Consider the following 27,286-nt stretch of genomic DNA (forward strand, 5'->3'; position numbering starts at 1 on the left):
CTGAACTTCGCCCTTCACGCCAAGTAATTACGATAATTAATTTTTTCTCGCGTCCTCTGTGACCTTTGCTGTGGCGTTACATTTTTTTTTTCTATCGCCGTAATTGACGCGTTTATTTCAAAAACAGTTTTGTGGTCGTGATATTTTATATATCTCTGGCTTCATATATTTTTTCGCGAATTTTTCCGAAATAATTTTATCCTCCTTTCTGTGAAGGGGCCTCTCCCAGGCTTTTTGTAGAATTGCGGAAAGCTTATGTGAAAAATCGGACGCTTCGCATGCAACCGTTTAATAGGTGGCTTTCAAAATATTATGACATAGAGTGACGCAGCAGGCGAAGATTTCGCTCTATTTACACAACACGCGAATCGTTGACAATCAGAAGCACGTGACGCAGCGAACGAGTTAATCAAAGTGTTCTCCTATTTCATATTCTCGAACATGTCGTCTGCGAGTACCTCTCGCCGCGTTATCGAGCGCGCGTGGTCTTGTCGCAGAATATTCGAATCGGTTGCGAAAGATTTCTAATCGCTAATTGAAACGTGGAAGCAGCTTTTTATCCGGTATCAGGGAGATCTACCGTTTTCGCGGTAGTTACGTTATCGAGCGTCGCCGGTAATGCGTTTACAAACTGCGTCGAACTGCTCCGACCAACCGGAGGAATCCACGAGTAATTCCATTATCTTGTTACCATTGCGACCAGTTTCGTTTACGTCAAAGAAGACACCGATGCTCCCGTGCATGCTATTTGCTCAACTTATCAAGAGCTAGCCACTCGTTGCTCGGATGACGTCGTTGGTATTGTTTGCACAATAGGCCGCAATTTTTGCCAACATCCTCGTGGTCAGGTGTCGGATTTTATACATTTATCAGAAAAATTAAGTACGGCAGTGAAAAGCAATTAAGCCAAAGTCCCAGCATTTTTGCCTCACATACGGGGCGAGGCACAGTTTATGAAAATGTTGAAACATGCAATTCAAATGGCATTAGAGAGCACATCTGATAAAGTGCGTGTTTTTTTCGTGGTACTTCAGAGATTTCAATTATTATTTCAATTCAATTAGTACACCGTAGATAGATATCCAATAGAGTATCAAAATCTGACAATGAGTATAAAAGTGTTGACCTTCATACGACAGGTCTAACTATTGCTAATATCTCATTATCTATTAGGTTTAGGACGTATGAAGGTCAACACTTTTATACTCAGAATTTGATACTCTATCGATCTATTATATAAAAGAATAGGACATTCCATTTAGGAAAATCAAGGTGACCTTGAAATCTCTGAAATACCTCCACCCACGAAAAAAGCACGCACCACATAAGATGAGCTCTCTAATGCCATTTAAATTCCATGTTTCAACATTTTCATAAACTGTACCGTTAAGTCATTGTTCGAGATGATGAAGTTATTTGCCTCACCCTGTATTGTATACCCTCGAGAAAGCTACTCTTTGCTATAGCGTTCTTCCGCTTCATAACCAGTGTCCGTGAATGGGCCACCGTGTAATAAATATACACGGGACAGTGGCGGTTCCCGAATCCCGTAGGAACCCCGTGAGAGACCATCGAAGAAGGACACGGCCAGCTTCCCTTTACTCTTGGCACGGGGCCCGTCCGCTAATGTACGTAGTCGAATAAATCTGAGCGCGTGTCGTTGTTTCTTCACGTGACGGTGCGCTACGTGACGTCACCTCGGACATGAACCATTCTTGAAATTCTGTTCCGTGACGGGATCACGACGTTACGTGATCCGAGCGGATCGATACGTAGCTCTTACCACCGATCGATCGATCCCGGTATAATTATGTTGTTCTTTGTACCAGCCGCTCGTTTGCCAAATCGATTAACCCTTATTATTAACACTGCACTGTATCGGCGTCGCTAGGTCAACAGACATAATTAGCTACATGCGTGGTAGCTCGTTTGTCAACGACGAATTTTGTTTGCGGTTTTCAACCGAATAATGTACTCGTAAGAGGAAAGAAGTTCCTACGACTTCGTCAGTGGTCTCAACAGGCCGAATGGAAAGTCACGTGAAATTGACAGGGCACTCGACGGTCAAATGCCCTGACATCACCGAGGAATTTAATATATGTATATACCATCCATAAATCCGCGGCGCTACTCTCCACTTAAAACTGTACGTCATCGTACCCCGCATGAATCATTCAATTGCTCCAATCGAATGTTCAAGAATGTTAATAACATTCGCTCCTGTATCCATGCATCCACTACTTACTCCTTGTTATCGTGAACGTTTTTCCATACCTCCTTTTATGTATCTTCTGCTACTTTTCCGCAATATACATATTTCTAACACGGTCGTTACAACTATTACATTCAATTAAGTCGGTGTGTAAAAAGTATTCGCACATCCTTCAAAAACAAAGAACAGTAAAAAACCTGCCGGTAAGTGTTTTCTAGCAGATTATAGATAATAGTTAGCCATCCTGTCGATTTACGATGATAAGTAACGTAGACGGCGTCCGCGGCGTGTAATGCGAAATGGCGCCAGACTTGTAATTTCTCCTCGTTATTTCAGTATCGTCGCGCGGTTATGTCATCGAATTTCTTCTTTTATTGCCCCGAAGAACTCTTTTGCAAAAACGAACACAGTTTGGCAGTCCGTTTGGCGCAGGGGACAGCGTTCTAGACCTCTGATCCAAATTCGCGTGTTCGATCTTCACGGGGGATGATCCCCCTTTTTCAATTACGCGAGAAACAGCTGCTCGAGATCCCTGTTACATAAACCCTTTTGTAATATACACATATTCGATTTCCTCGATTTCGATAAGACTTCGATCGGTTTCCTAGGAAAGACCGTGGCAATCGTTTCGCAGGAACTGCAAGACCAATGTTTACACCCTATTTTTATGGAACACGATATGCCCCATATTCCTAGATTACTATTCCCGGTATCTAGAGCGGCAGGCGTGCAAAGTAAATCAATTAATCAACTTCGATTTCGATCGATATCGACCGGAAACGAATTGCTATATGTATGTATACACAGAGAGCCTCAAGCCTCGGAAGATAAGTGGTCAGATTAAATTCAATGTATCGGGCGACCGTGTCGGTATCTATGGAACGAATGCTTCGAGGAGTCTTTCAGCTGTCGAAAATTCTTTTAACATTTTTTTCATAATTTTATGCCTTATAAAAGCATGTTCCTAGAGCGTCACAATCGAATTTAAATGTTCCCATTAAATTGTTCGAACGTCTGTCAACAAATATAGCAACTTCAGAGTTACGGTACTCGACTCGTCTCCTCGAGACAAAATCGTAAAAATCATTCTATAATCGGAGCGCTAAACTAGTCAGATCAGACATGTTTTTCGCACCTCGAAACCTTCGATTAGAGTCCCTGGTGCATTCATAAGCTCGGCCGGGCAGTTACTTTGGCTAAAGAACTATGTTGGCCCGGCTAAAACCGTAGCAAGAACGTCACAACGTTCCCGATAACTCACTTCAAAATTAGATCGTCGAAAGACCGGTGTACAATGAACGGCGGCGTGCGCGCGGGCTCCAAGAAAAGTCAGTTAGTGTGTGACGAGAGGGGTCTCGGATCGTTCGGGGATCGTTTCGGACAAGTTACGAGCCCGTCGGGCCTCGGGGGATGCGTACAATTCGTTGGGAGGACCGGCAACGATCGTGACCGGTTGTTTAGGCTGAGCGGGCGAGCATGAATCTCTCTCATTGTCGTACGGGACGATCTACGCAACTCGACGAATATACAGGGTGAGTCTCGTAACATGATCACTTGGAAATCAAATCAATTATTCACGGTGAAAGGAAATTCGAACAAAAGCGAGGTTTGTCATCGAGGTTCAAGAAAAGGTACTACAAATCCCATTTGAAAAATTGAAGCTGATTTTCGTGTCTCGATAAACAAGCAAAATCATCATTAGCTTGACATCATCACTTGCCATTTTATAGCAAGGGGTCAGATAAAGTTATGGAAAAAGGAAGAAGAAATACATGGAAAGATGACTTCGTAATATGACTCTGCTGATGTCTGGAGTACAGTAAAAAATTGCTGAACAATTCAAAGTGGCCAGGATAGGCGACTCACCCTGTATGCGATCCGGTTGCGTCACCGTGGCCGTCGCCGCATCACGTGAAGAAAAGACACGCGTCATTCGTTCGCGGATGTACATTAGTAACTGGGCCAATTGCCAACAGTGAAAGAGATATAAATGCGTTTCTTCGCTACGTCATGCCAAGGAACGCGAACAAATGAGGAGAATGTCTAGAGGGGGCAATAAAGAGGAATCAATTGTCCGTTTCGATGCCGGCTATCGTTTTGCCGGGGACCACCCCGTGGACGATTCCCCGGGAATTATTCCGAGGGTTTGCCGGTTTTAAAAATTGAATGATTCCTCCCTCTGGGAATGTCAATAACGTCCGAGGACTTACCGAGATCAGTCGCCTGGTTCTTCGCAGAATGCGCGAGGTCACGCTGACGAGAACTTCCTCGCAGGACATGCTTCGAGGATGTTCATGAAACGTATATTCTTCCTTACACCGCGATCCGTCACCGTTACTTAGCTCCTTACTGCCAGAAACATCGTCTCGAGTCGAAGCGCAGGTTCCAGGTTTTTCATTTTCAAATCTTCGACGCAAGCTTTTTAACAGTTTCAAGAAGAAATATATCGCGAGCGTTCCAAAACAAACACGATATTGATATTCCCGCGAGAATGACAATTTTCCGTGTCACCTCGCTGTCTTAACACTCAAAGAAAGAAGCACGAGACATCAGAGTACAGTGTCTAGAGCTGTCAGGTGTCCAACGTCTGCAGCACACAAAATCGCGAAAATTCTAGAGGTGTGACAAACTAGCAAACAGCGTTGCTGCCAAAAATTCGTTTCCGTGGTCGTCTCACGAACTAACGAGACTATTCTATGAACGCCGACGCCTCTCGAATTAAATATATAAGCATCGATCGATAGAACCGAGACGTCATGGTGCGGACGTCATCATCGGCTGTTCGCGGAAGTCATTCGATCGCACCTTTTATCGGGTCATAACTACGACGCCTCGATGCTCGTAAAGGAACCTATATCCTCTGAAATAATCGTTGCTCCGGAGCACCATATGGGCGTCGATCTTCCGGGAACATGGCGTTCGTTGCTCGAGCATCGATGATCAATGTACTATACATACTGTTACTTGTACGCGATCCCTATTGTGTTAGACGGCAACAAGATTCAATGAAAAGAAGTTACTTTGAAGTTCGCGCTCGTCTCTTGTTGATACGCTTGTGCTCTATCGATCATCCTAGATCCTCGCTACCGAGTTAAACCTCGCTGAAAAGCGCGGATCAAAATCGCTGCTCATTCGCGAGGAGGACAATTTTTGACTTGTTTACGAGTACATAGATTTGCGAATGCCAGTGAGCAGCAGTAAAATCTTGCTTGTGCTGTGTTTTATCTACGTTCTCTATTGTTTACTTTGTGTGAAGAGTCACAGGCTAATTATATTTGTTCAACGTCACTGCTAAAAACCGTGGATAATCCGAGATGTCGAAATCGAACGGACCACAAAGCGCCGGTAATACGGGCCGATAATAAATAATTTTCACGGGCTGATTCTGATGTTTGGCCAACAGCCGGGCCGGGTCGGGCCGAGCGCACGCGTTGACGTAGTCGCGGCCGTCACGGTTTGCTCCGTGACGACCGACGCCGTCACAAATTGCGTCGAACCGACCGTCGTCGCGACGGCACAACCCGACACAATGGACCGAGACGACCAGCCCTCACACGTAACATACGTTAGAACCGCGGTTCGTTCCTCTACCGCCTATCGATCGATCGTAAACATTTATAGAGTCGGTCTTCTTATTCCCATGCCTCTTGTTCTTTTTATAGTTGATTGTCGCATTGTTACCAGAAGCGGCTATTAACCGACGGACCTGCTCCATCCTTCTGGAATGGGTCCTTTCGTCCTCCACAGACAATCTGCTTTGCGACGTCCAACTTGCCCCTTTCTTCTCGTTTTCCTATCTTGCGGTTCTTTAATTACTCGAATTAGGTGTCTCTGTTAGAGGGACACGTGAGTTGAGTTAATGTTTGAAATCAAAGAAACCCTCGAAGTTCAAACATTTTCATTTATACGGATAGAATTGATAATTTCGTCCGTAATTGGCCTGGGTGAATGGTTAAAAAGTTCAAAACGAAGGAGCGCGAATTTGTTAAAGCGCAAGTGTTTTATATCGCGCAGCCGGAGGATTGATGTCGCTGATCCCGGATGATTTATGTATCGCATTCGTTTAATATTGGAGCAAATATTGAAAATTTCTCGGGGCTAGACGGAAGCATGGAACAGCGGCGAATGTTCCGCGAGCTGTTAATGGACGCCGGATTTTCCGTGGGCGGACGCGACCGATTGCGAACGGTGCCAGGCGTCGATACGACGTATCGTTCCACGAATTACGTCGCTCTGCTTCATAATGGATACAGAAGGTCCGCGTGACTGGCGACGTAGTGCCAGCCGATTGATCGCCGGGATCGCGCCAATTTTGGAATTGATTCGGCTTTTGTAGGACAGAACCGTCCACGGCAGACGAATCGACGCTCCTCCGAAAGTGTACGTCGAAAATTCCCGCGAGGATGATTAGGGTCAGACAATTTACGAGAACAAACGTTTCAATTTTATTTCAGCTTGGTGAAACAAATTCTGCATCGCCCGGTACTAGCACAGAGACGTCTGCTTACTGCTTGTTTAAATTCCGTGACGAAACCGGCGAATTCGACACAGCGCATTAATACATTCCTGTCTGTTGATTCATTTGGGGGTTAATTCGTAGGCTAGGTTAATCGCCCACGCGATTAATCATGCTTTTAGGAGCGAAGAAGCCTGCTATCTTGAGGGAACAGCCTTCGGAATGACGGGGAAATTCTACGGTGCTATAAACGTTGCTTAATCCGGCGTTTCTTGTTTCTAGAAATGAGATTGCACGTTTACAGTAGCTGCATTTCATTAGACTGCGGATTTCAAAGAAAAAACTTCTCTATCTATTTTCAGGAACAGAGAATAAATGGTCTATTCTCGTTGGCGGATCGGTAAGGTTCTATGAAATTACAATGAGTTCTCAGTCCGTTGTCGGTGACCGGGGCGTGAATAAGTGAAATCGTTGAGTTAGCTTCGAACCAGCGCTAACTACGTTTCGCGCGTTTCTCGACAGCGACGAACCGAGGAGAACGCGGAAACCGTGCGCAGGAAAGAACGTCTCGCTATCTAGGCGGTTCATAGAGCCTAGTCGTCGCGACGGACGAATGCGTCGGGCAACTAACGGTGTGTAACCGGCGAGCTGCCGCCGGTGAAAATTCTTATCTGGGCCTCCCCTCCATGATACGATTTTCGTGATAATGAACCGAGCCGAGCTAAGCCTTACAATAAATATTGACGGTCCGACGCATCGATCTGGCTTTCGCTATCTGCTCCCGGTGCGGTGGTGACACTGTGTTGATGAAAACTGGACGTTCTCATTGTCAAAACACCCTTTGTAATTCTCATGCCTTCCCACGCTAGCTTCTTCGCGATTAAACTGATGATTTAGACTCGCTTTTCCTCAATGGAATCTGTTAAATGAACTGGAAATTTTGGTTTCTTTAAAATGATGCTCAACGTCCACCACAACACCACATACCTGCAGAGTCCAGTCGCGCTTATCGCATCAAGGTTTGTCAACACCGTTATCGTAGATATCTGAAATTCTCCAAACCATCGGTTCCAGAGAATCGGAAATTCCACGGAAGTGTATTTCAGCGAACCTCGAGTTTAAAAAATTGAGTACACAGCGGCGCGCGATAATTCGCAGTTTGTTAGTAAATATAACGCAAAGGGAATCGTTTAAATCCAGCCGATGAGCAGAATCATCCAGTGTAACGTTTAATTTCGATACGCGTTACGGACAACACATTAACTTCATTTAGTTATCGGCGCGGCCATTCCGTTCCGCTCGCTACACACTCGTTTATATTCGAACGGGAGTGTCCGCTGGCAGAAAATTTCTCCCGTAAAATGGCGACGTTGTCTCGGCACCAGCAGCGTTATTTTTCACGGTTTCACGGCCGAATATTTTCGCCCCCGATCGGATTTAAGCTCGATCGAGTAACGCGAAATGAAATTGCGCGCCGCTCCGCCACAAAGAGCAGCACGGTGAAAAGATGATGCCCCCGGGCCAATCGGTTGACGCTGCAAAGTTGCGAGAGCCCGTAACAAGCGCCATTTTTTTTTGTCCCCACAAGCGTACGGATTCTTTGACCCGCGGGTGTATCGTTGCGAAATTGTTAATTAATTCCGAACTCTTTCCCTACCTTTCAACTTTGCTGCGCGTCACCGGGAAATCGATTTTGAATTAAAAACGCTGCCGAGGATAACGCAAAGTGATTGCAGAGCGAATTGATGCCTTATTGCTGCTGCTCGTCGAACACCAGTTGCGTGAACCACAGAATGCCGGGCTCTAATTGCGTAGGCAGTATCATCTTCATTAAACGGAAAATCAATTCTGTAGCATTTTCTAATTTTTCTAATAGTCTAGTAGTCTAGTCATGGCGCTACGTGTTGCAACAACAGATTGACAAAAGAGGTATTGATTAGACTGCGGATCTTTATGCAAAATAAAATTTGTCTGCATCGATTGCAAGAAATAGAAACTAAATTGAATGAAATCATATAATAAGTTGACATCGTGTCAACAATTTTCAATTTCGTCTACTCAATTTTCCTATAAATGCATAAAGATCCGCAGTCTAGTAATGAGCGTTCCCGAAGCGGTCAGCGTCTCGTCGCTCGAACTTCGCCGAAGTGGATGGCATAGTTGGATTAGAACGTCAGCCCCGGTAACTGGGTGACGTACCCAGAATGCATAGAGTTTAGAGTGCCGCGTATTACACTGCATTGGACGTGTTTGCTCGGTGTTCGCTAAAGATCCCCACCAAGCAGCCAGGTGCACACCGACTTGTCGGTCCTTGTATCTGGCATCGGCTGCCGAACGGCGTGAGTGTACCGCGAGCGGGCCGCTATATTTACCTTCAGAAAAGTCGCTTTGCCAAGTCGAGTAAGGTGTCGCGAGTACAGTAGCCGGTGCACCGGGAGCGCCGGATAAATCCGGTTCGACGCCAGAAGACGACACGGCATAAACATAGACGAGACAAACGTCGAAAAGCGATCCTCACACCGGCCGAATGACCGAGATCGCGGCTAGTGGCGTCTACCAGCTATCATCTTCCCATCTCAACTCCTAATCAAACGATTCTTCACCTCGTACCTGTGTGGTTCTATTTTAGACCCTTATCACGGCGACTGGATACAATTGTCGGGAAGACACTTGTTTCTACAGGAGGGTCTTTATAATTTCAATAATAGTAGAACCGATAATACGAACCTAAGTGGTAGTTTTAGTACTAAACTTCCCGGTGAAATCTTCGTCGTGAGTAAGAGAAACCGCACGCGCACTGTGAAAAAACGAACGCCTGGTGTCTTCGTGCTCTGTCACCCTAACTTCGTGACAGTTGGGTCTGAGCTATGCTGCTCTTCATTTTAATCTTGGATCGTCTCTGAAGAACTGTCAGTGGTTCGATCAACTTGGTTAAGTGGTACTTCCGTGAGGATCGAGAGAGGATGAAATGACCTAATCAATTGGGAAGAGGTGTTCAGGATTCTACAGAGATTTTTTCTCTTTTCTCTGTTCGTGTGAATGGGACTTAACGCATTCGTCAGCCCGTCAACCAGTGGGGGGAAAAAGAGTAAAGATAGTATCACGGGTACATCTCTCGAGTTAGTCTCGCGGTGCTAAGAGAGTTAGGTCGGTTATTTCCGTCATCTGTCGCGGGGTTCACGACCTGCGGCCTGAACGACGCGTCCTGACGTAATACGCCAGGTGAACAAGCGGCCTGGAAAAACGGATGCGGACCAAAGGTGTCCAATCTTACCGGAAACATCGTTGGTCCTGGGTAAAGGTCAACCGATCGAACTCGAGGATTACTGTACCTCGATTCTCGTTCGTGTCGCCTCGGGTCACTTGTTATATTAGGTTGTTTCTGGCGTTTGCGAGCGAAAGTGTTTATACAAATGTCGAGCGAACGAGTGTCACATGTGCTAGCAAAGATAGCGATTTTGAAGTTCCACTGATTATTACATTATTTGTTACGCGTTTACTTATTATCAAATATAATATTCGACATCTCACACGCAATCTCGATTAATTAGAATATCGAAACTGATCAACGATAAGATGTCTACAGTTAAGATGTCTAGAGATGGCCAGATTTTGGCAAAGAATTTCGAGTGGTTCTTACGACGACAATCTCGCTTCTTCTGGTGACAGAAAGTCGAAATCGCGTTGATCGCGCGGATAGTATTCGCAATTTCGCGAGCGACGAAATGCACCCACCGAGATCGGTTAACAATGAGGACGCGAGCCGCGCCGTCACCGCCCCCGCCGCTTCTTGATAATTAACTGAGAAACCGGGCGAAAGTCGGGAAAGCGCGTACAGCGATCCATCTTGCATGTTCAACAGGTATCCAGATAAATTCCACAGCCGGAGAATCGAGAACCCTCGAGGTATGTTTGCTCGGCTCGCCGCGCGCACCCGACCACCGGCAACAGCACCAGCAACACCAGCAACGGACCAGGAAACGTTCGGATGCCTGATGTGTCGTTACGTTCGCCGGCCCTTTGTAACAGCCCGTGTACAAGCGTTACGTATCGCGATTGTTATGCTACTTACATTGGGACCTGCATTCCATGATGCGCCTCTCGCTTCGGTAAAAGAAATTCCGCGGTAATAAGGATTATCTTCGGGGACCGTAAATTACTGGTTACGTCGGATGTATTAATTACCCGCAGACTTTCGCGACTGTTGTAGGCACTCGGATTCTTCCTCATGGCGCTCCTTAAATCTTCCGACCGGGGATGACGAGTTAACTCCGCGTTTGTGAACGCTATCGCATATTTTATCATCGGAAATTAAGATCGGCCACTTTATCGTAAAACGATTTCTTTGGGTCATAAAGGGCTTAGTTTGGAGAATACCTCATCATTTGTTTTGCTCGAAGATTTTTGTTGGTTATAAAGTTGTCGTTGGCCTTCTGGAGATCATAATGCTTCTCCACGAAACCAGCAAACGAGCGAAAGGAACCATGCAACGAAACAGAAATTTCTCCCGCGATTGCAGCCCGGAATGCAATTAATCGCGAACGAGATTTCGCGAGCGGTCGAGACACAGCGCAGCGGTAATCAGCGGTCCCAGTGTCTCGGCGAGCAATAATGGACCAATTACATCGGAAAGCACGAGGGGCGTGTTTCTCTTTGATGTCACCATCCCCCTCGTTACTCTGAGAAATTTTCTTGGCAATTCGTAAGGAAGATTAATTCAGGCTGGAAAGAAGAAGAGTGCGCGAATGAGTTGCGCTTACGCGGCCCATTACTGGACTCCATTTCCCCAGCGAGGTATTATAACAAAACCGTAGAGCGCCTTAATAATTACCTCTCTTTTATTATGCGCAAGAAATATGTCTTCAGTAATATCTTTGAATTATTACGCGAACCGTAGAAAGAAAACATCTGCATTGCGTCTCGAAATTAAGGGCTGTCTCGGAGAAAATTTATCGCGCGGAACGTTCTCCTCTCATTTTGAAAATTTCCCGTGCATATCCGGGTTAATGTTCGTGCAAAGTCGATGGAAAAATACCACTGACACTCTATTTTATTTTTTGTAAAAGTCGAAACTTCAAGTAAACGACCGGAAACGTAGGATGGTGGAACGAATCCGCCACAATTGTAAAATGGCGCGGGGGTTGGGACCGTGTCCGTTCCGTCGAAGGTTTTCCTTGAGATCCTGGTGTTCCACGGTGGAACGGTATTCCTAAAGACGTTCGTTCCCAATTTCCCGTGGATCTACGCCGGTGGCCAGCCTCGGTATCGATAAAACGCCACACCGAGGTAACACCCTCGACGTCGTGTTCCCGTAAGCACGTACGATATTACTTCTGCCAGCGTCGCGAGAGATAACAACGAACAAGGTGACGTTTCTTCCCTTGTTCCTATGCATCGGCGAATCGAGCAAAGGCCACGGCGCGGCGCGGCGGCCGTCGTCGTGATCCTCGCGACGCGAATTTCCCGCATTCCGCAGGAAGTACGCCTTCGAAAGGAATTCCGGTAAAGGCCCGCCGATACTTGAGCCGCAAGTGGCAGCCGGGTGGTTAAATGAAAGCCAGAGGACTTGTCTCTCTTGGAACGAGGAGCGAAAATCCTGAAAGAACTGCGACCTCTACGAAACCATCTGGACGCTAATTGGCGCACTGGTTAACATCGAAAGCGGTTTCGCAGATCCGTAAAGCGTAAGGTGTATAGTATGTAGCTAAGGCAATTCATACCGGTAGAGACAAATCTAATTCCATCCACGGCGATCGGCGCGGCGTGCCATTTGCTCTCGCCCGCGCGGATCGATTTGAATCGGAAAAGCCGGACAGTCTACAACGCGGCCGTTCATGACGGTATCGCTCTTCTCCGAAAACCGATAACTCTTACCCGGCCGCGACTCGTATGCTCGTTGTTCTCCGTTATTGCGTTGAAATATTTTCCCATTTGTTCCGCTCTACCGCACCGACACATTTATGGGATCTTTTACTCACCGTACCGCGAATCGTAACGACCGTTTGATATAGACTTTCAGTTATTGACCGTGTCAGTTTATGGCATTCCAGTGTCGCGCAATTACCCGGATAGAGAGTTAATTAGCGGTAACAGCGGCTGACCTCCGCTCTCGCCACCCTTGGACTATTGTCGTTTCGGAAAAGTCGCCGTCGGCGCAATTATCTCGCTTTGTCCGCGGCGACGTTGCCGATACCGGTCCCGACGATTGTTCTCGAACAGCGTCTCGATCTTCCTTTTCCCCCCGTCCTCCTTCCTCCTCCTCCTCCTCCTCTCTTTATTGTTGTTGTTTTAGTAGAACAAGGGTGATTCGTTCGGGACAGTAGAATCGCGGAACGAGCGTGTTCCGCAGATGATTAAGCGCTCCCCGGACCCTCTCTATCTTGATAAATGTTACCGAGCACTTAGCGTGATCGTCTTTAATGCCAGGTCCCTCTCTTATCTTTCGTATTTCATAAAAGCGGACGCCCCGTTTGAAGAGCCGCGGACAAGCGCGGAGAGGAGCGCTGGCAAGGCAAGAAAACTTGAAACGTCTAGGAAATGCCTGCTTCTTCCTCGCGAGATCCTTGCGTCATCCATTATGCCTAATTGCGCTTCGATTTTGCGACTCCCCGGGCTTGCTGATGTAACCTTTAAAACGCAAAGTGCACGTGCGCCCGCGTGTAATTAGTGACGTAAATGTAGCCAGATAGCGGTGCATACATCTCAGCCAGATAAGACAAGGTGTACAACGTACAATCTAGCGTCGTATAAATCAGTTCGCCAGATAGCATTCGCTTCTCTTTCTCCTTTCTCCTTCTCTCTGCTCTCTTCCCCCTATCTTTGCTATCTTTCTCTTTCTCTTCTCCCTCTCTCTTGTGCCGGTGACCTGGAACCGTGGGTTTTCTGGGATTCCGGGGCTCCGCGTCGTCCGGATGCTCTTATAAGTCTCCGGTTTTCAACGTTACACCATCGAAATGATCTTCACGCTCTACATTAACATCTCCACAGACAGATCCCCATCAACAGACTCTCTTTGACCGAAGATCGCCAGTCTTGTAGCAGAATTCCCGAAAACCTAATCGAATCAGGCATCTCCGGCAAAGAACTCCCGTAATAGAACATTTGTCGGTGCACAGGTGCGACAGGTGTCCGCGTCACGCTCATTTACGATAATTTATCGGGCGCGCAAGAAAATCACCGCTCCATAACGCGGCAAAACCCATGGCACTCATGGTACATAGCTCGCGATACGAAACGGCGCGCACGCGCTGCAAACGGCGTTATAAACACATCTGCCTGTTTTTCTGCGGAATCCGAGATGGTCTTTCACGACGTTCGTCAACCTCGTGGCGATCCTCCCTGTCACTCTACGCTTTCACGCTGGAATAACTGTTCGAGGATCAAACCACTCGAGTCCTTACCGGACATCTGTATTTTGTATCCATTTTCTCCATTTCGTTCAGAAATGTGCAACGCTCTTCGAGACAAATAGCTTTTCTCGGAATAACGAACGCTAAAAGCTGGGATTTATGATTATGCCTGAACAACTTGCCAAGAACATATTCATTGTGCAGAAAGACCTGCAGTCTAGTGTGTCTGTGATATCTTTCACAGGTAATCTTCAAATCCTGGAGAGCATACAATGTAGCACTGAGGTGTATCGCACTGAATGGTTATTAAAAGACGAATTTCACCGTTCGGCATTCGTTTTGCTGTTTCGCTTCTCAGAACTTGCGTATCTATGACTTACCGTGCCGCAGCGTTCGAGCGAATAATAAGCTGCGCGATGGTCATGGAGATCGGGTACAAGTTGCCGGCGCGGCGCGGCGACCCTTGGATTCCTTGACGCCGCACGTCCAAAGACCTTCAGCCCACATAGGGTGCAGAGTACCCGCGGAAAAAGGAAGATTTCCACGTCGCGTCTCCTGGAAACGTGTATGTACGTGGCAAAGGTGCCCGGGAAACCGGTATACGGCGACAGTCGGATGGATCGCGATCTGCGTCTGGTCGCGATCGAGTCTGCAAGCCACATCCGGCACGCGGGGAGAGCGTTTTCTGTCGCCTGGCTAGATCCAGATAAGCAAGAAGACCGTCGGCGTCGTCGTGCATGCGGCCGCGAACAGCGGTTTCTCATACTTAGACAAATCAGCCTGCCATTGAAACCGAACACGCCGGGGACGAACGACTGTCTCTCCTCTCTGGTCTCTCTACCACGATCCTGTCAACTCCTCTCCTGGTTTATTCCTATCCCACGGATTGGACCCGGACAGAGTGCGTTAAACCCGCTATGGAGTGGATAGGCGAGGGGGATATATCGCCAGTCTAATGGCCAGGTCGACATTAAACGTGGCAGAATGAAATGTTGCCATTTGACGAAGCCGTTCTCTCGCTGGTAACATACTACTTTTTCCCTGATATTTCCTTCCTCGCGCGACCGACGACGCGACGACTGATCCCTACTCTCTTTCAGCTTCTACGATCCTGCCTATGCCTACCCACGGACGATGCTATGGTACAGTTAGGACAAGCGTGCACGCGTGCCGTTGCTCTTTTTGCAAGATTCTTTACAGCCGGCCAGCTGATTTCGTAATCATTCTGCCTCATCAACCGATCGCCAGCTGATGCCGAGATACCTCCGCACGGGAAAGGGCTAACGAGCCTGCTGCGGGTCTGTCAGGGATTCATCAGGATCCTGATGATCTACTTAAGGCTACGGGCTCGTGGAAACTGGCTTTCTCAACCTCGAAAATCATCTTGCTAATCCTAAGGTGATGAAGTACGATTTTCCTAGTCTGTGCAGGTCATGGATGCTGAAGACAGGTCGTGCAAACGCGTGGGAACGCGGCTTGATCGCGGATCGGACGTGGTCTGATTCGAGGATTCGCGGCCGCGTGACGATCGCGAATCGGGAACGTCACGGAATTCGCCAGCGAAGCCTTTAAGTCGCCTCTTTTCTTTTATTGAAACCTTACCTGCCGTATCGCGCGCGGCAAATATCTTGCCGCGAAAGAGATTCCGCTGGCTTCCTCTGGATTTGTCCCGTTCGATGATACGGCCGGGGTATATTACACGCGGCTCGGTCGATACACATAGCCTGCACTCCCGACCCGTTTCCATTTACCGGCGAGTTCTGTTCCGCACGGTTTTTTCATCGACACTCGCTTCTTCATGCTTCATTAACAAGGGTGCCTGTCATCTTCTCCCCGTGCATCCTCGCTCCCGTCGATTGGGAAGCGCGCACACGCGACCGTTCCAATAGTTTAACTAATTGTAAATGGGAGAGAGGGAGGCTGCTTTTATTTTTATCTATTGTATTTATTGTTCGAGCATAGACTAGTTAAATACACACAAGTATTTCACTAGGTTTACGAAGAGAAAGTTCTATTCATCGCGAACTTAATATTAACTCCTAACATTTTATCTGTTAAAATAAAACGGTTTTCTGGTTTTTAATGGCTAGTAAAATGCAGACGATTGTCACTTTCCAATCGGTCGCTGAAAGGTAATGCGGTACTCACAAAACTACGATATTTAATTTTTTCTTTCTTTCCACGAGGAGATTCGACGCCGGAAAAAGTTTATACACGGAATAACCTGATACGTCGCTGAAAGGATAGGTCAGTTTGCTGCCATTAGAAATCGCAATTGCGACTAGCAGAGCTTCTGCCCGATACCATTAACCTATGGCCTTCTAATGTCAAACTATTCAAACGGAATCCGAGTAAACGAGGATATTATTGACTTCCACGGAGTCGTAAAGGAACTGCGATTTTTGTACCGATATTAAACTCGCGGATCGAATCGTAAACTCTAACGAATACCTACAGAATTCCGTTTCTCCCGGAGATCGATTAGCCGTCGAGTTGTCGGATGGTTTACGATGCACTGCAATTTCTTTTATGAGGTTAGACATGCCCGCGATAGTTGTCTTATTATTATAATAATAAATATTTATAACGCTACCAACTGGAAGCTTTAAAATTAGTACATTCATTGATATTGAAATTTTATGTGCTAGCTTCGCGGTATTTTCGGTCCGTGCACTCATTAAAATCCGTGAAAGGGCAAGGAAGATGACCACTTCAGAGACAGGATTTCCAGTCAGGTTGAACGCGGACTCGGACGTCACGGGTTTGAAAATCGTCTTCCAACTCTGTCCATTGGAATCTTTTGGTCGGATCCGAGATCCGTTCGAGTAATATCTATCCGTTCCGATTTCTTTCGGTTACCGCCATTGCGCGCCGCGCTTTATAGAGCCAGCTCCCGATACGCCGTGCATTATAACGATATATAGGTCTCTTATCGACTATTACCGATGCTGGTAGCAGAAATACGCGATGGTTCCGCGCTTTAATATGCCAGCATATTTCCAGCGACACGACACGAAGAATCCGGCGGAAACTGGTTTCCCCGATGAATCGCCTCTGGAACGATCCTGCAGGCTTGACGAATTCGCTGCCACGATAATGTTCGTCTGCACGAAATCTTAACGTTTAAACTCGGCCAATAACAACCTATATAAAATTCTTCGATTTATTAGAATTGTCTAGCAAGAACAACGTCTGTAAAATGGTTCAGGTGCGTCTGTTACGCTCCACGACTTCTCACTAGCTGGAACCGCTGTTTCGGCGATTACTGTAGCACGCAGCGTCGAAGTTCGCCGGTCTACTCGACCTCGAGGTAAAAATGCCACGGTTCCTTTCTCCTTACGTAAACCGGCCGTTCTTTGCGGACATATTAAAAAAGAAGCCGTGCAAGCGTGTCGCCTCGATTCGCTGGCAGTTCTCGCGTGTCAGCGTCCTTGTCTATGATAACCGGGTCTGCGGTTTCGCGGTCGAAAATTCACCTCGGAAAGAACCGGCCGAAAAATATCGGCGTTGAGACCGCAACACGTCTGAAAGGGCATTTACCTCGGCCGTCAAATATCGTTCCAAAGAGAGAGAGAGAGAGAGAGAGAGAGAGAGAGAGAGAGAGAGAGGGGGAGGAGAGACACGAGGCTGTTCTGCGAGAAATCGCGAGGAAAATCCGAGCAGAAAAGGACAAGCGGACACGATCCTCACCGGTGGAAACGCGACGTTCAGGGACCCGCTTCGTGACTGCTCGAATAACTGTCCGGGAATGCCGCAAAAGGCCCGCGAGGCATTCCGTAAGAGCACCGCGGTAGAACGGACGCGAGCCTTTGGCCGACGATAATTATTTCGATTCGAAATCGCGACGCCCGAAATAAATATTACACCCCTCTTCTTCCATGCTGAATCTTGTTCCTCGAACGAGTTGGAATACCAGACGCTGCTTTTGATAAGTCATTTTGCAGCAAGTTCTGGAGAAAAAGAGAGGGAACACGTTGACCAGCAAAGGGTTAAATTTATCTCTGCATTATTGTAGAGCGAATCGGTAGTTGAGCGATGTTTACAAGCAGGCAATCGACAGCGATCGGCTCTCGCGGAACGTCGTCCTCGAGGAACAATCCACGCTATCCGTGTCAATTAGCAGTGTTCGGGCAGGTGCAGGCGTGCTTACGTGCTCGCGGCGAGGACCGGGAGCGTGAAAAAGCGCAGGCCGCACTAATTGTACGGTGCAAACGACGACTAGGTTCTCGCGTTGCCTGTTGCCGGTTGACGTAACCGTCGGTCAACGTTTTCGAGGAATCGAGGCCGAAGTAGAGGAGTGGAGAGGAGAGAGAGAGAGAGAGAGAGAGAGAGAGAGAGAGAGAGAGATAGAAAGAGAGAGAGAGAGAGAGAGAGAGAGACGGAAACCGCGAACAAGAAGACGACGCGTGGCAGAAAACGCAAAAGCGTTTGGCGAACGCGGGCGTGAGACTTCTCGGGCCTCCGCCCGCGTGGACTCAAGCCGAGAGCCAATGCAGGCGTCGCGTCGCCACGCGTAACAAGATACAACTCGGTTTCTGCTTTTTCGCTGATCCCGGGGACCGTGCCCGTGCAATGCTATATTATAATTGCTGGAACGCGGAAGCGATACGCTTCTTGCGTGATCCGCTGCCTCGCCGGTTTTCTTATCGGGCCCTAATCGGGTTTCAAACTCATCGGCGCCCCACGCGTCGGTCCCAAACGACTGCCGACAGAACCCAACTTGATGTTCGAGTCGTTGCAACGCTACTTACAAATTGTCGTCTGAAAAAGATTTAATTCCGCATAAAAATCATATAAAATAGTTTTCCAAGATCTGCCTGCCACAATTACCAAAATCCATTAGAATATGAACAACGCTTCAAAGAAATAACACAGACCATTACCCTTCCGAACGGACCAGCAGCAACGCAGGATCACCGCATGGAAGTAGAATTTGCGGTGCGAATCTCGCAGGTCCATTCTCCCAATTCTACCCATTGTCGGACTCTAATGCGCCGCTCCCTTGATTATAGTATGTACCCGTTTGAAAATTAATAGATTCGTTGCATGGAATTTCTCGGCCAGCTATGAGCATTCCCGGACGATCGAGCTAATTCAATTTGCGAAAAAGACTATTTTCGTCCGGGCAAAGATTGCGTTGCAACAACATAACGCGCGGGTGGTAGAATCGTTGTAGATAGAGTAAACTGGTGGGGTCTTAGGTCGGCAATAGCAGATATTTCGCGGAACGGGGTCCAAAGAGAGGAAGGGAAGTGAATGCAGTTCGATGCGACCATTTTGAAAGATCGTATTTGTGATCTCTGTACTGTAAAGGGGATCGTTACGGGGGCTGTTCGGATGCTGCACGCGCAGCAACACTCTGCTGAAACAGCGATGTCTCGTCCCGGCGGAGTCCCATACCTCGTTACAACGGCGATATTATTTTTCTGGTTCGCTTACACGCTCCTTTTCTTCTCACGTCCCGGAACGCGCGCCGTCACGGGGTCGAATATACCTTTGCATTTTGATAGTTCCTTGTTCCGGGCGACGCGACGGCAGTGGCAGTGTGGCAGTGTCGGTAGGCGGCGGCGGTCGTGATCTACACGGGGATTTCATTTTATCCTGAACGCGTCTACCTTGAATAAAAGAAACCCGTACACCACCGCCAAAGAGAAACGATCCAGGAACTCTGCTCGCCTGAACCACCGTTTAACCCGATAACACTTTCAAATACCAATTTCGTTAAAACACTCCGGCGCTTTTCCAATTTAATTTCATCCCGTTCGCAGAACCCCATAGTTACGCGCGGGCTTGGCACATGCGTTATTTAAACGGCAAACATCTCGACCAAAAGTCACATTAACACAATCAAATTGATGCAATTATTCACGGTCTAACGACGACGTTTGGGCGTTCGAAAATGGCGCGAGCATCTAGAGTTCCAGAAAACCAGCATCCAGCGTTGGGCAGAACGAGATTTTGAATCGTCCATGCGAATAAAAAGCTCGAGGACTGACCGATTGAAAATTTGGTCACGGATCACGCAAAGAAGCGGAGAGTAGATTTTAATGTCCCGGGAACGCGTCGCGCTGTTTGCGTAATTGCCCGATAATGTACGCAAGGATAATTACAAATTCACTTGGAACCGACGATAATGCAGTGTCGCTGTGGGAACGGGGCCCAATAACGCACAGATGTCTCTTCTCGAAACGCGATTTAGCGCTGAGCTGGCGTGGTAGCTTTTCGACGCGATTAACGGGGCCGAAGCTACCGGTAATTTCATTCCGTATTGTGCTCTCTCGCCTGTCCGACTCGGAAAATACGGGTTGCATCGATTCCCCCGCCAACACAATAATGTATGTAACTTAGCCGTCCGCGCATCCGCGCGCGCGATCAAGTGTTTCGATTTAGAAGAGCTGACGAACAGTTAAACGAGCAGTGTGCGTTTCTAGATAGGCTAACGTGGTCTTTCGTCGGTATCGTCCATCGTTCGCGTAATAATATGGAAGACAGGACGAAATGCGTTCTATGTATACATCTGTCTCTACTAATCAACATCTGTCATTGATTTTTTCTGCTGAGAGACACATTCTTACGTAACCGGACCACCGTCTTATCGTACCAGAGGTGTTTCTGCTTCTGTTCCGTTTTCTGACCACGTGTTCACTCGTGTAGAGTCCAGTTTATGGGATTCCTGGGCTGGAAGAATTGGTCAAATGGTGCAATCGTTACAGAGAATGCGAATTTAGTTGCAGAATCTTTTAGTCATTCGTTCGACCGTGAAATTATTGATGATGAAATTGTTAGATTGCAAATTAAGCTTGTACAGAAACATCCAGCTTAATGGTACTAAATTGCCAGTGCCATTCGGTGAATTTCTCGCGTCAGAAGCATAGCATCGTCTCCAACGTACCGCATCACCATTCTGCCAACAATCTGTTACTGTACGGAGGCTCAGCAGCAGCGTCCGCGATTCCAGATTCCTCGGGTTTCTCGATCACCGTGGCGACTGGACTGCGATCATTCCACGCAGAAATCTCAAGGCCAAGCTGCGGATGACGTTACACATCGCCGGGCCATTTAAACCCGGTCACGGCGTTTCGTCTTCCCTCGCGCTTGTCCGATTGCATTGGTATTTTCTCGGCAGGTGTATCCTCTCCGGATGATCCTCGCTACTGTTCGCAATCCTGTCCGACCCTGAGCTAGATCCATTTAGCAAATCATCTATTATTGGAAACAACGATGACATGAAAAGATGAAACACCCTGTAATGCACGATGAAAAACGTTGGAGCAGGCTCCTCCAATCAGCATGGTCGCCCAATCAGAGTTTCCAGAAATTCGAAGTGAACCGTCGCGATCCTCATCGTATTCCCCGGTGGTTTCGAACAAATTCAAAGGTAGGGGTCACTCGACACCGTGTGCGGTGCGCGTGTGGCGTGGTCATCTGATCGGCCATATTGGATTCGCGCGATGCGATTCGCCGGCGTCGAAAACGCGTCCCTTTCCGCCTGGTTCTCGCGCTATTACGCAGATAGAACACGTTCCACTTAGAAAGGGGGAATTCGAATATCCTGAGCTCGCGCGAGGTTACCGAGGCCGGGTCTAATTGGAAGCATCCGACGTCGATAGCCGATCCCTGGGCTCGGCGAGATGGCTCCTCGCGTCTTCACCTCCGCGGGATCGGAATTAGAGCCCGGGCTCCTACCAAGGAGATCCCCGGTATTGTCCAATTAAGTGCAGCTTACCGTAGCTTTGCTACTCCGCTGCTAATGTCTTCGCCACCCACACCGGCGTCATCGGAAATATTTGATCGGCCCCGAGGATCCGCTGCGCCACCGAACCGGCGACCTCTATTGTCTGTTCGAAACTGAAGAGTTGTGCACACACATTTGCTCACATTTCGACCGTTCACGAGAAAAAATGTTCAGATCCTTTCGCAACATTCGAAACAATTGTATACGCGCTTTAGCAATCAAGATTCGTGAATCGTTTCTAAAAAATGTTCAGATCCTCTCGCATCATCTAAAAGAATTTCGTACATATATTACCAACGAAGTTTCGCTAAATATTTCCGAGATTCTTCTAGGAAATCGCGAGGCTCGGAGATGCATCGGCAATGTCTGCGAATAAATATAACCGCGCGAATTTTTGCCGGATCGATTAAGTGGTCAGTCGATAGCGGTGCATAGAGCTGAAGGGTTGAAGGATCGTAGTATGTAGTTCGAATAGATCGGCGCGATTGTACGTGGTTGCATATCTCGCGTGCACTTTCGTCATCGACGTGCCCCCACACGGGCGAGCCGAGCCGCACGGTTTCGCTCGGAGCAAAAGCGAAGAAAACGCTTGGTATCCGGGGAATGCCGGCTATGTAGGAGCGGCCGTTGCCTGGCAGGACACGCGAGGATCCTCTTAACCGAGGAGCCATTCCTTCGGTAACCGAACAAGGACGTAGCTCCGCTCCGCACCGCTCCACGCCGCTTCGCTCCGCTCAGTAGAAATGAATTCGACGACGCTCTCGGTTCGAGTAGCTGCGCCCCGAAGATCAACAATCTTCTGAAGATCGCGGCCGATGATCTTCAGGCCAAAGAACGCGAAGAAGCGCAAGAAGATGCGCGACTACGACTGCATTCTTCGGAGCCTAGAGAAAATCCCGCGTTATCTGCCCCCGGCGCGGTGGAACGAAGTTCACCGACAGCGGTCATCATTCTTCCCAGTCCCCGTTCTCCAAAGGATCCCGGCTTTTTCGGGCCCAACAGGCCCCGATTCGTCTGCGTGTCTCTCTCTCTCTCTCTCTCTCTCTCTTTTTCTCTTCTTCCCCGATTGCGATTCTTCCGAGTCGAGATCCCCGCAGATACGCGCCGGAACGTTTTACTCTTTTCATCGATTCCACCGATACATATCTTCGTGATAAATGAACCGCCGCTATCGCATTTACTTCTTCATCGACAGACCGTAATTGCTCGAACGGCTACCATGCTAACCGGCGATTATGTAACCTCGTGTTTTCCAGCGAATCACCACCGTTCGCGATTCCTGATGATCGTCGAGGAGATGCCTTCGCTTTTCGTTTCACTTCCTTGTCGATCCTCCAAGATGTATCTTGCGAGGACACTGTAGATCGAAGAAGTTGAGCTGTCGTTTGATTATATTCGTTCGTCCTGTGATTACTTTCTATGGAGCAGAGTGTGAAGGTTCATTAGCGTTCTTGTAATAAGAAGATTATTGAAGCTTGAAGAACTTCACTTGATTATATTAATCTTTTCAGGGCTTCTTCTTGGGAATGAGGGTTTGGAGACTCGTTAGCGCCGGGATCAGAAAATTGTACGGCTGGAGACATTTTTTGCTTGTCGGAAAATTCGTGTCTCCCGTGGCTGGGAAGATCATGTCAAACATTTAATAAAACCGTTAAATCGAGCCCATCTGGCGGCGTTTAGGCCCGCGTTGATCGTGAACGCGGCGCAGCGTATTTCGCTTCACGCGAGTTAGGCGCAACGGTAAGGCCGACTCTATTCAATAACCATCAAAGCCGGCGAGCAGCGATTCAGTAATGTTATTACCATCATTACCGATTAATGACTCAATTGCCGGAAACTATGTGTTTACTATGTTTCCATGACCGAGAGAGCCGCCGCCGCCGCGTCGCATTCCGACTTTTGTCTGGTGGATTTCGTACTCCCTCACGATCATCATTACCGGATTAATCATTGAAATCTCCAGGCAGAACGGTTTGCTCCCCGCGGCCATTCTAACGGGAGGTCTTTCTCTCGCGGCAGACATTTCGATTTTCACGGGAAGATCTCAATCTGCCGATCGTCCTAGTCGTAAATCCACGTCCAACGATTTTCCGTACCGCGATATATAGTACCCACACTGTTGCTAACTCATGCGAGCCTATCTAATGGGAAAAACTTGTCTTTGCAACCGATCCTGTCCGCGGAAATTATAGACAGATAGAACTGTGAATTATAGAGAGATCTTTATGCTAATTCGCATTTTATTGGCGGATCAAGGGGAAACGCAGTCGAGATTTACGCAGTGCAGCAACAGCAACTGTGTTTCGGTGAATTATATGTAATTTAGTGCTGAAGTAAATTTATTCAATGATCTGTTAGTGTTTCTCGACTATTTATTCTGGTTATGAATGTGCCAACGTGTCCAGTCTACTTACAAGGTATCTCAATTTTTATAATTCTATAATATAAATATCATTGATTTTCTTCTTTTCAATGTTCCCTGGATTCAGTGTTTAATCATATCGCTGCCTCTGATGCATTTGCAATGCACTGAATCACCATGAAACCACTGAATCAGATAGCACTAGAGCACGCATTAAAACAGCAAATAAATGCGAAAATTACGTAAGATAAGGTACGATCTGGAAAATTACAGGGGAGGGAGAAAACAAAAAATACTGCAATGAAGTCACTGATTTGTTAGTCAAGGCCTCCACCGACTTTTAAAACCTGTGGAGACAAACAAGAACCGATATAGTCAACTGACGAGCCCGAGAAAACGCTACAAGAATTGATTTTGCTGCTTGTACCATTAGTTTATCTCACGTTTGATATAGCTCACTTGGTTGGCAAGCTGCACTTTTGGGACAGCATGGTGTTTGGTGAAAATTATATTTGCCATTGGACGAAGACAGGCTTCGTTGCGCCAATTGATTTTGCTGCTTGGCGTCTCACAGCCAAGTGACAAGGGACACTGCCACGTTTTCACCAGGAGAATCGTTTTTCAGGGTTCCCATTAGCAACCCGTATCCATTAAAGAACGAACACTCGGTTTCACCTTGGAACGTTCCATTTCATGGTGGAAACGCAGTCACCAGGCCACCCTTTCGGCGTTCACCGAGGAGAAAGCACCTATCATCGAGAGAAACTCTTGTACACGAGCCTGCCCGGCCGGGTCGTATACGTTCTCCAAGAAAATCTGCCGATCGTCGATGGTGTTCCGGTAATAAACGGTCTCAGTCTATCGACGCGTCCATCATCGACGACAGATAATAAGTTCAAGGCGTTACTCGGCTTCGGCGCGCGGTTACAAGCCAGGAAGATGATTTTCCTAACTAGACGCACAGCTGCGGGATCGATTCGATAGATCGACTAGGATCGTACACACAGCCGTCTTCCTTCTTCTTTTTTTTTCATTCTCGAAGACACGACTCGCAAGAGTGTACGATCGCGGGCCAGAGATTAGCCAGGCCGCTCTCTCGTGTACCACCGGATAAATACGGAATAAGGTCGGAAGAGAACAGCTGTCGCTCGTTTCACGTGCTGGAGATCGCGACACGGGGGCTGCACCCTCTTCCGAAGATCCATTACGAAGTTGCGAGAGCCACTAATTTATGTATTACTAGCTAATCCCTGCAACCGAGTTGCCAACTTCAAGTTCCGTCGAGTAGTCGAGCTGGCTTAAGTGCTGCGAAACATGTAGAACGGAAATGGAACACGGAAAGATGAAATCCGACGGTGGTGTTCGACTGGCCGTTCGTATAATTGGCATAGTCAAACAAAATGGCCGTCGACGCCCGGGAAATGGCGCACGATTCACCTTCGACGGCCGTTTCGCGATTCAGATCATTTTACATCCCGTTTTCGGTCGTTCGACATTCATAGCAGTGACCCAATTTTTTCTAAAGAAACAGCACGCGGCAAATTTAATCTGTGTTTAAATGAAAATAAAAATTGTACTTATTTTGCAGAAATTACCTAGTGCCGCAAAATCATTGTAGAGGATAGTTCTACCGAAGGCCGCGGTCTTCTTCACAACAAAATCTGTATTATGTAATTTATTATCATAACTATCGATTATGGCACACTTCAGCGGCCAGAACCTTGAGCAGAGTTGAACAATGTTTTCGTTCTATTTTTACTCGATCGCACGGCAGTAAATCGAATTTATGTGCTACTTTTTCTGTCTATTTGCATCGAGCCGCTCGCGGTTTCGTTATATAAATACATATGCGATTTTGGAGAGAATTCGAATACGCGAACGTGTCACGGCGAAGAATGGAAAAACAACAACAAGTTGACGGGTTACAACATCGTGAAGGCGCTTACGTAATTATTAGCGAAGCGTTACGGATACGGTTTTATCGGGTAGATAGCGGGAGCGGCGCGGCGTGCGCGTTCTGATCGATAATCTCGATCGATTTCGATAATAGTTGGAAGACCAAGGTGGCCGAGTAACAATGAAATACATTAAGACGTCTGAACATATAAAATCGCGAGTTGTTCGTCGAATTTAGGAGGCTGACTTTCCTCGATGAAACTCAATAAAGTCGCGTGAATGGCGACGCTGGCATATTTTTCGGAGATCTCTTATTTATTCCGGACAGGCAGCAGTCATTAAATCTGTCTCGTTCGGCCATCTTAAAATTTCATCAAATTCCAGTCGGACTTCGCGGAGTTCGTAACGAGTTGTCGGTCTCGTAAAAGTTCGCGGTGTTCTAGTTCTCGCTGCGCCATTTTAATAAATAATTCTTTTCGAGTCCCCTTACACGTGGGAAGAAAAGCAATTGCGCATTGAAAAATTAAAAAATTCACGGTTTCGAGACAAAGTATCACTCACCTGACTGCCACACCAAGACCGAATACTGCTACCATATGCTCCCCTAATCGATCAGAACCGGTCAAATTTAGGCGATTCGAAGTACTCCAAAATTTCGATGAAGGAATGGCGATTTCGACACAATCGTGCTGGCAGAACCTCTGGTTGCGAACTATTACGGTCTCCGTTGAAATTTCGAATCTGGAATGTCTCGAGTGTATCTCGAACCGAAGCACGGTCGCTCGAAGTTGGTTGTTTTGGTGCCGCGTGGCATTTATCAATCGATTACACTGATGGATAACGGCAATAACAAGGCCACCGCTATTTAGCGAATTTCCCAGCCGGTCGTCTCGCGGAACCTCGAACTTCTCTTGAAACTTTAACGACTGCGCCGCGGTGTGTGTCCCCCCTTCATGATCCCCCTCCTCCCCTTTTATTGATGGACGAGCTGAATACAGAGGCTGGTATATTGATCGATAATGACAGCAATAAAACCTGCCGCGTCACCGTAGTAAATCTTGACGGCGAAGCATAGTCGCTGTTTTACAGCCGAGTGCTTCGCGGATTTCATTGCCGGCCGCGATAGTCGGGAGTTCAGTCTCCTAATTAACACGATTGCGGACTAGACGGCTTTACTCGCATCAAAATCAGCTGTACAAATTGGCAGTATAGTCCTCCGAGTCGAGTCTACTACTAGAAGCTTCGACATTTCACGCAGACTTCATAGTTGATTTAT

General features: G+C 47.4%; 1 protein-coding gene across 3 annotated transcripts in view; it reads right to left on the reverse strand.

Moving 5' to 3' along the window:
- Pdk1 (Phosphoinositide-dependent kinase 1) overlaps positions 1 to 27,286 on the reverse strand; it is a 578,009-nt gene that overhangs the window by 47,212 nt on the left and 503,511 nt on the right. The window contains exon 1 of one of the 3 annotated variants that reach the window (XM_076429676.1): positions 4,423 to 4,506. The exons of the other annotated variants lie outside the window; for them this stretch is intronic. Within the exon in view, the coding sequence (XP_076285791.1) occupies positions 4,423 to 4,491 (69 nt within the window). The 5' untranslated portion in view covers positions 4,492 to 4,506. Of the gene's footprint in view, positions 1 to 4,422; positions 4,507 to 27,286 lie in introns of those variants that run through there. 3 annotated transcript variants of the gene reach the window in all.

The sequence above is a fragment of the Lasioglossum baleicum genome, chromosome 9, assembly GCF_051020765.1.
Source record: "Lasioglossum baleicum chromosome 9, iyLasBale1, whole genome shotgun sequence".
In the NCBI taxonomy this organism is placed as follows: domain Eukaryota; kingdom Metazoa; phylum Arthropoda; class Insecta; order Hymenoptera; family Halictidae; genus Lasioglossum; species Lasioglossum baleicum.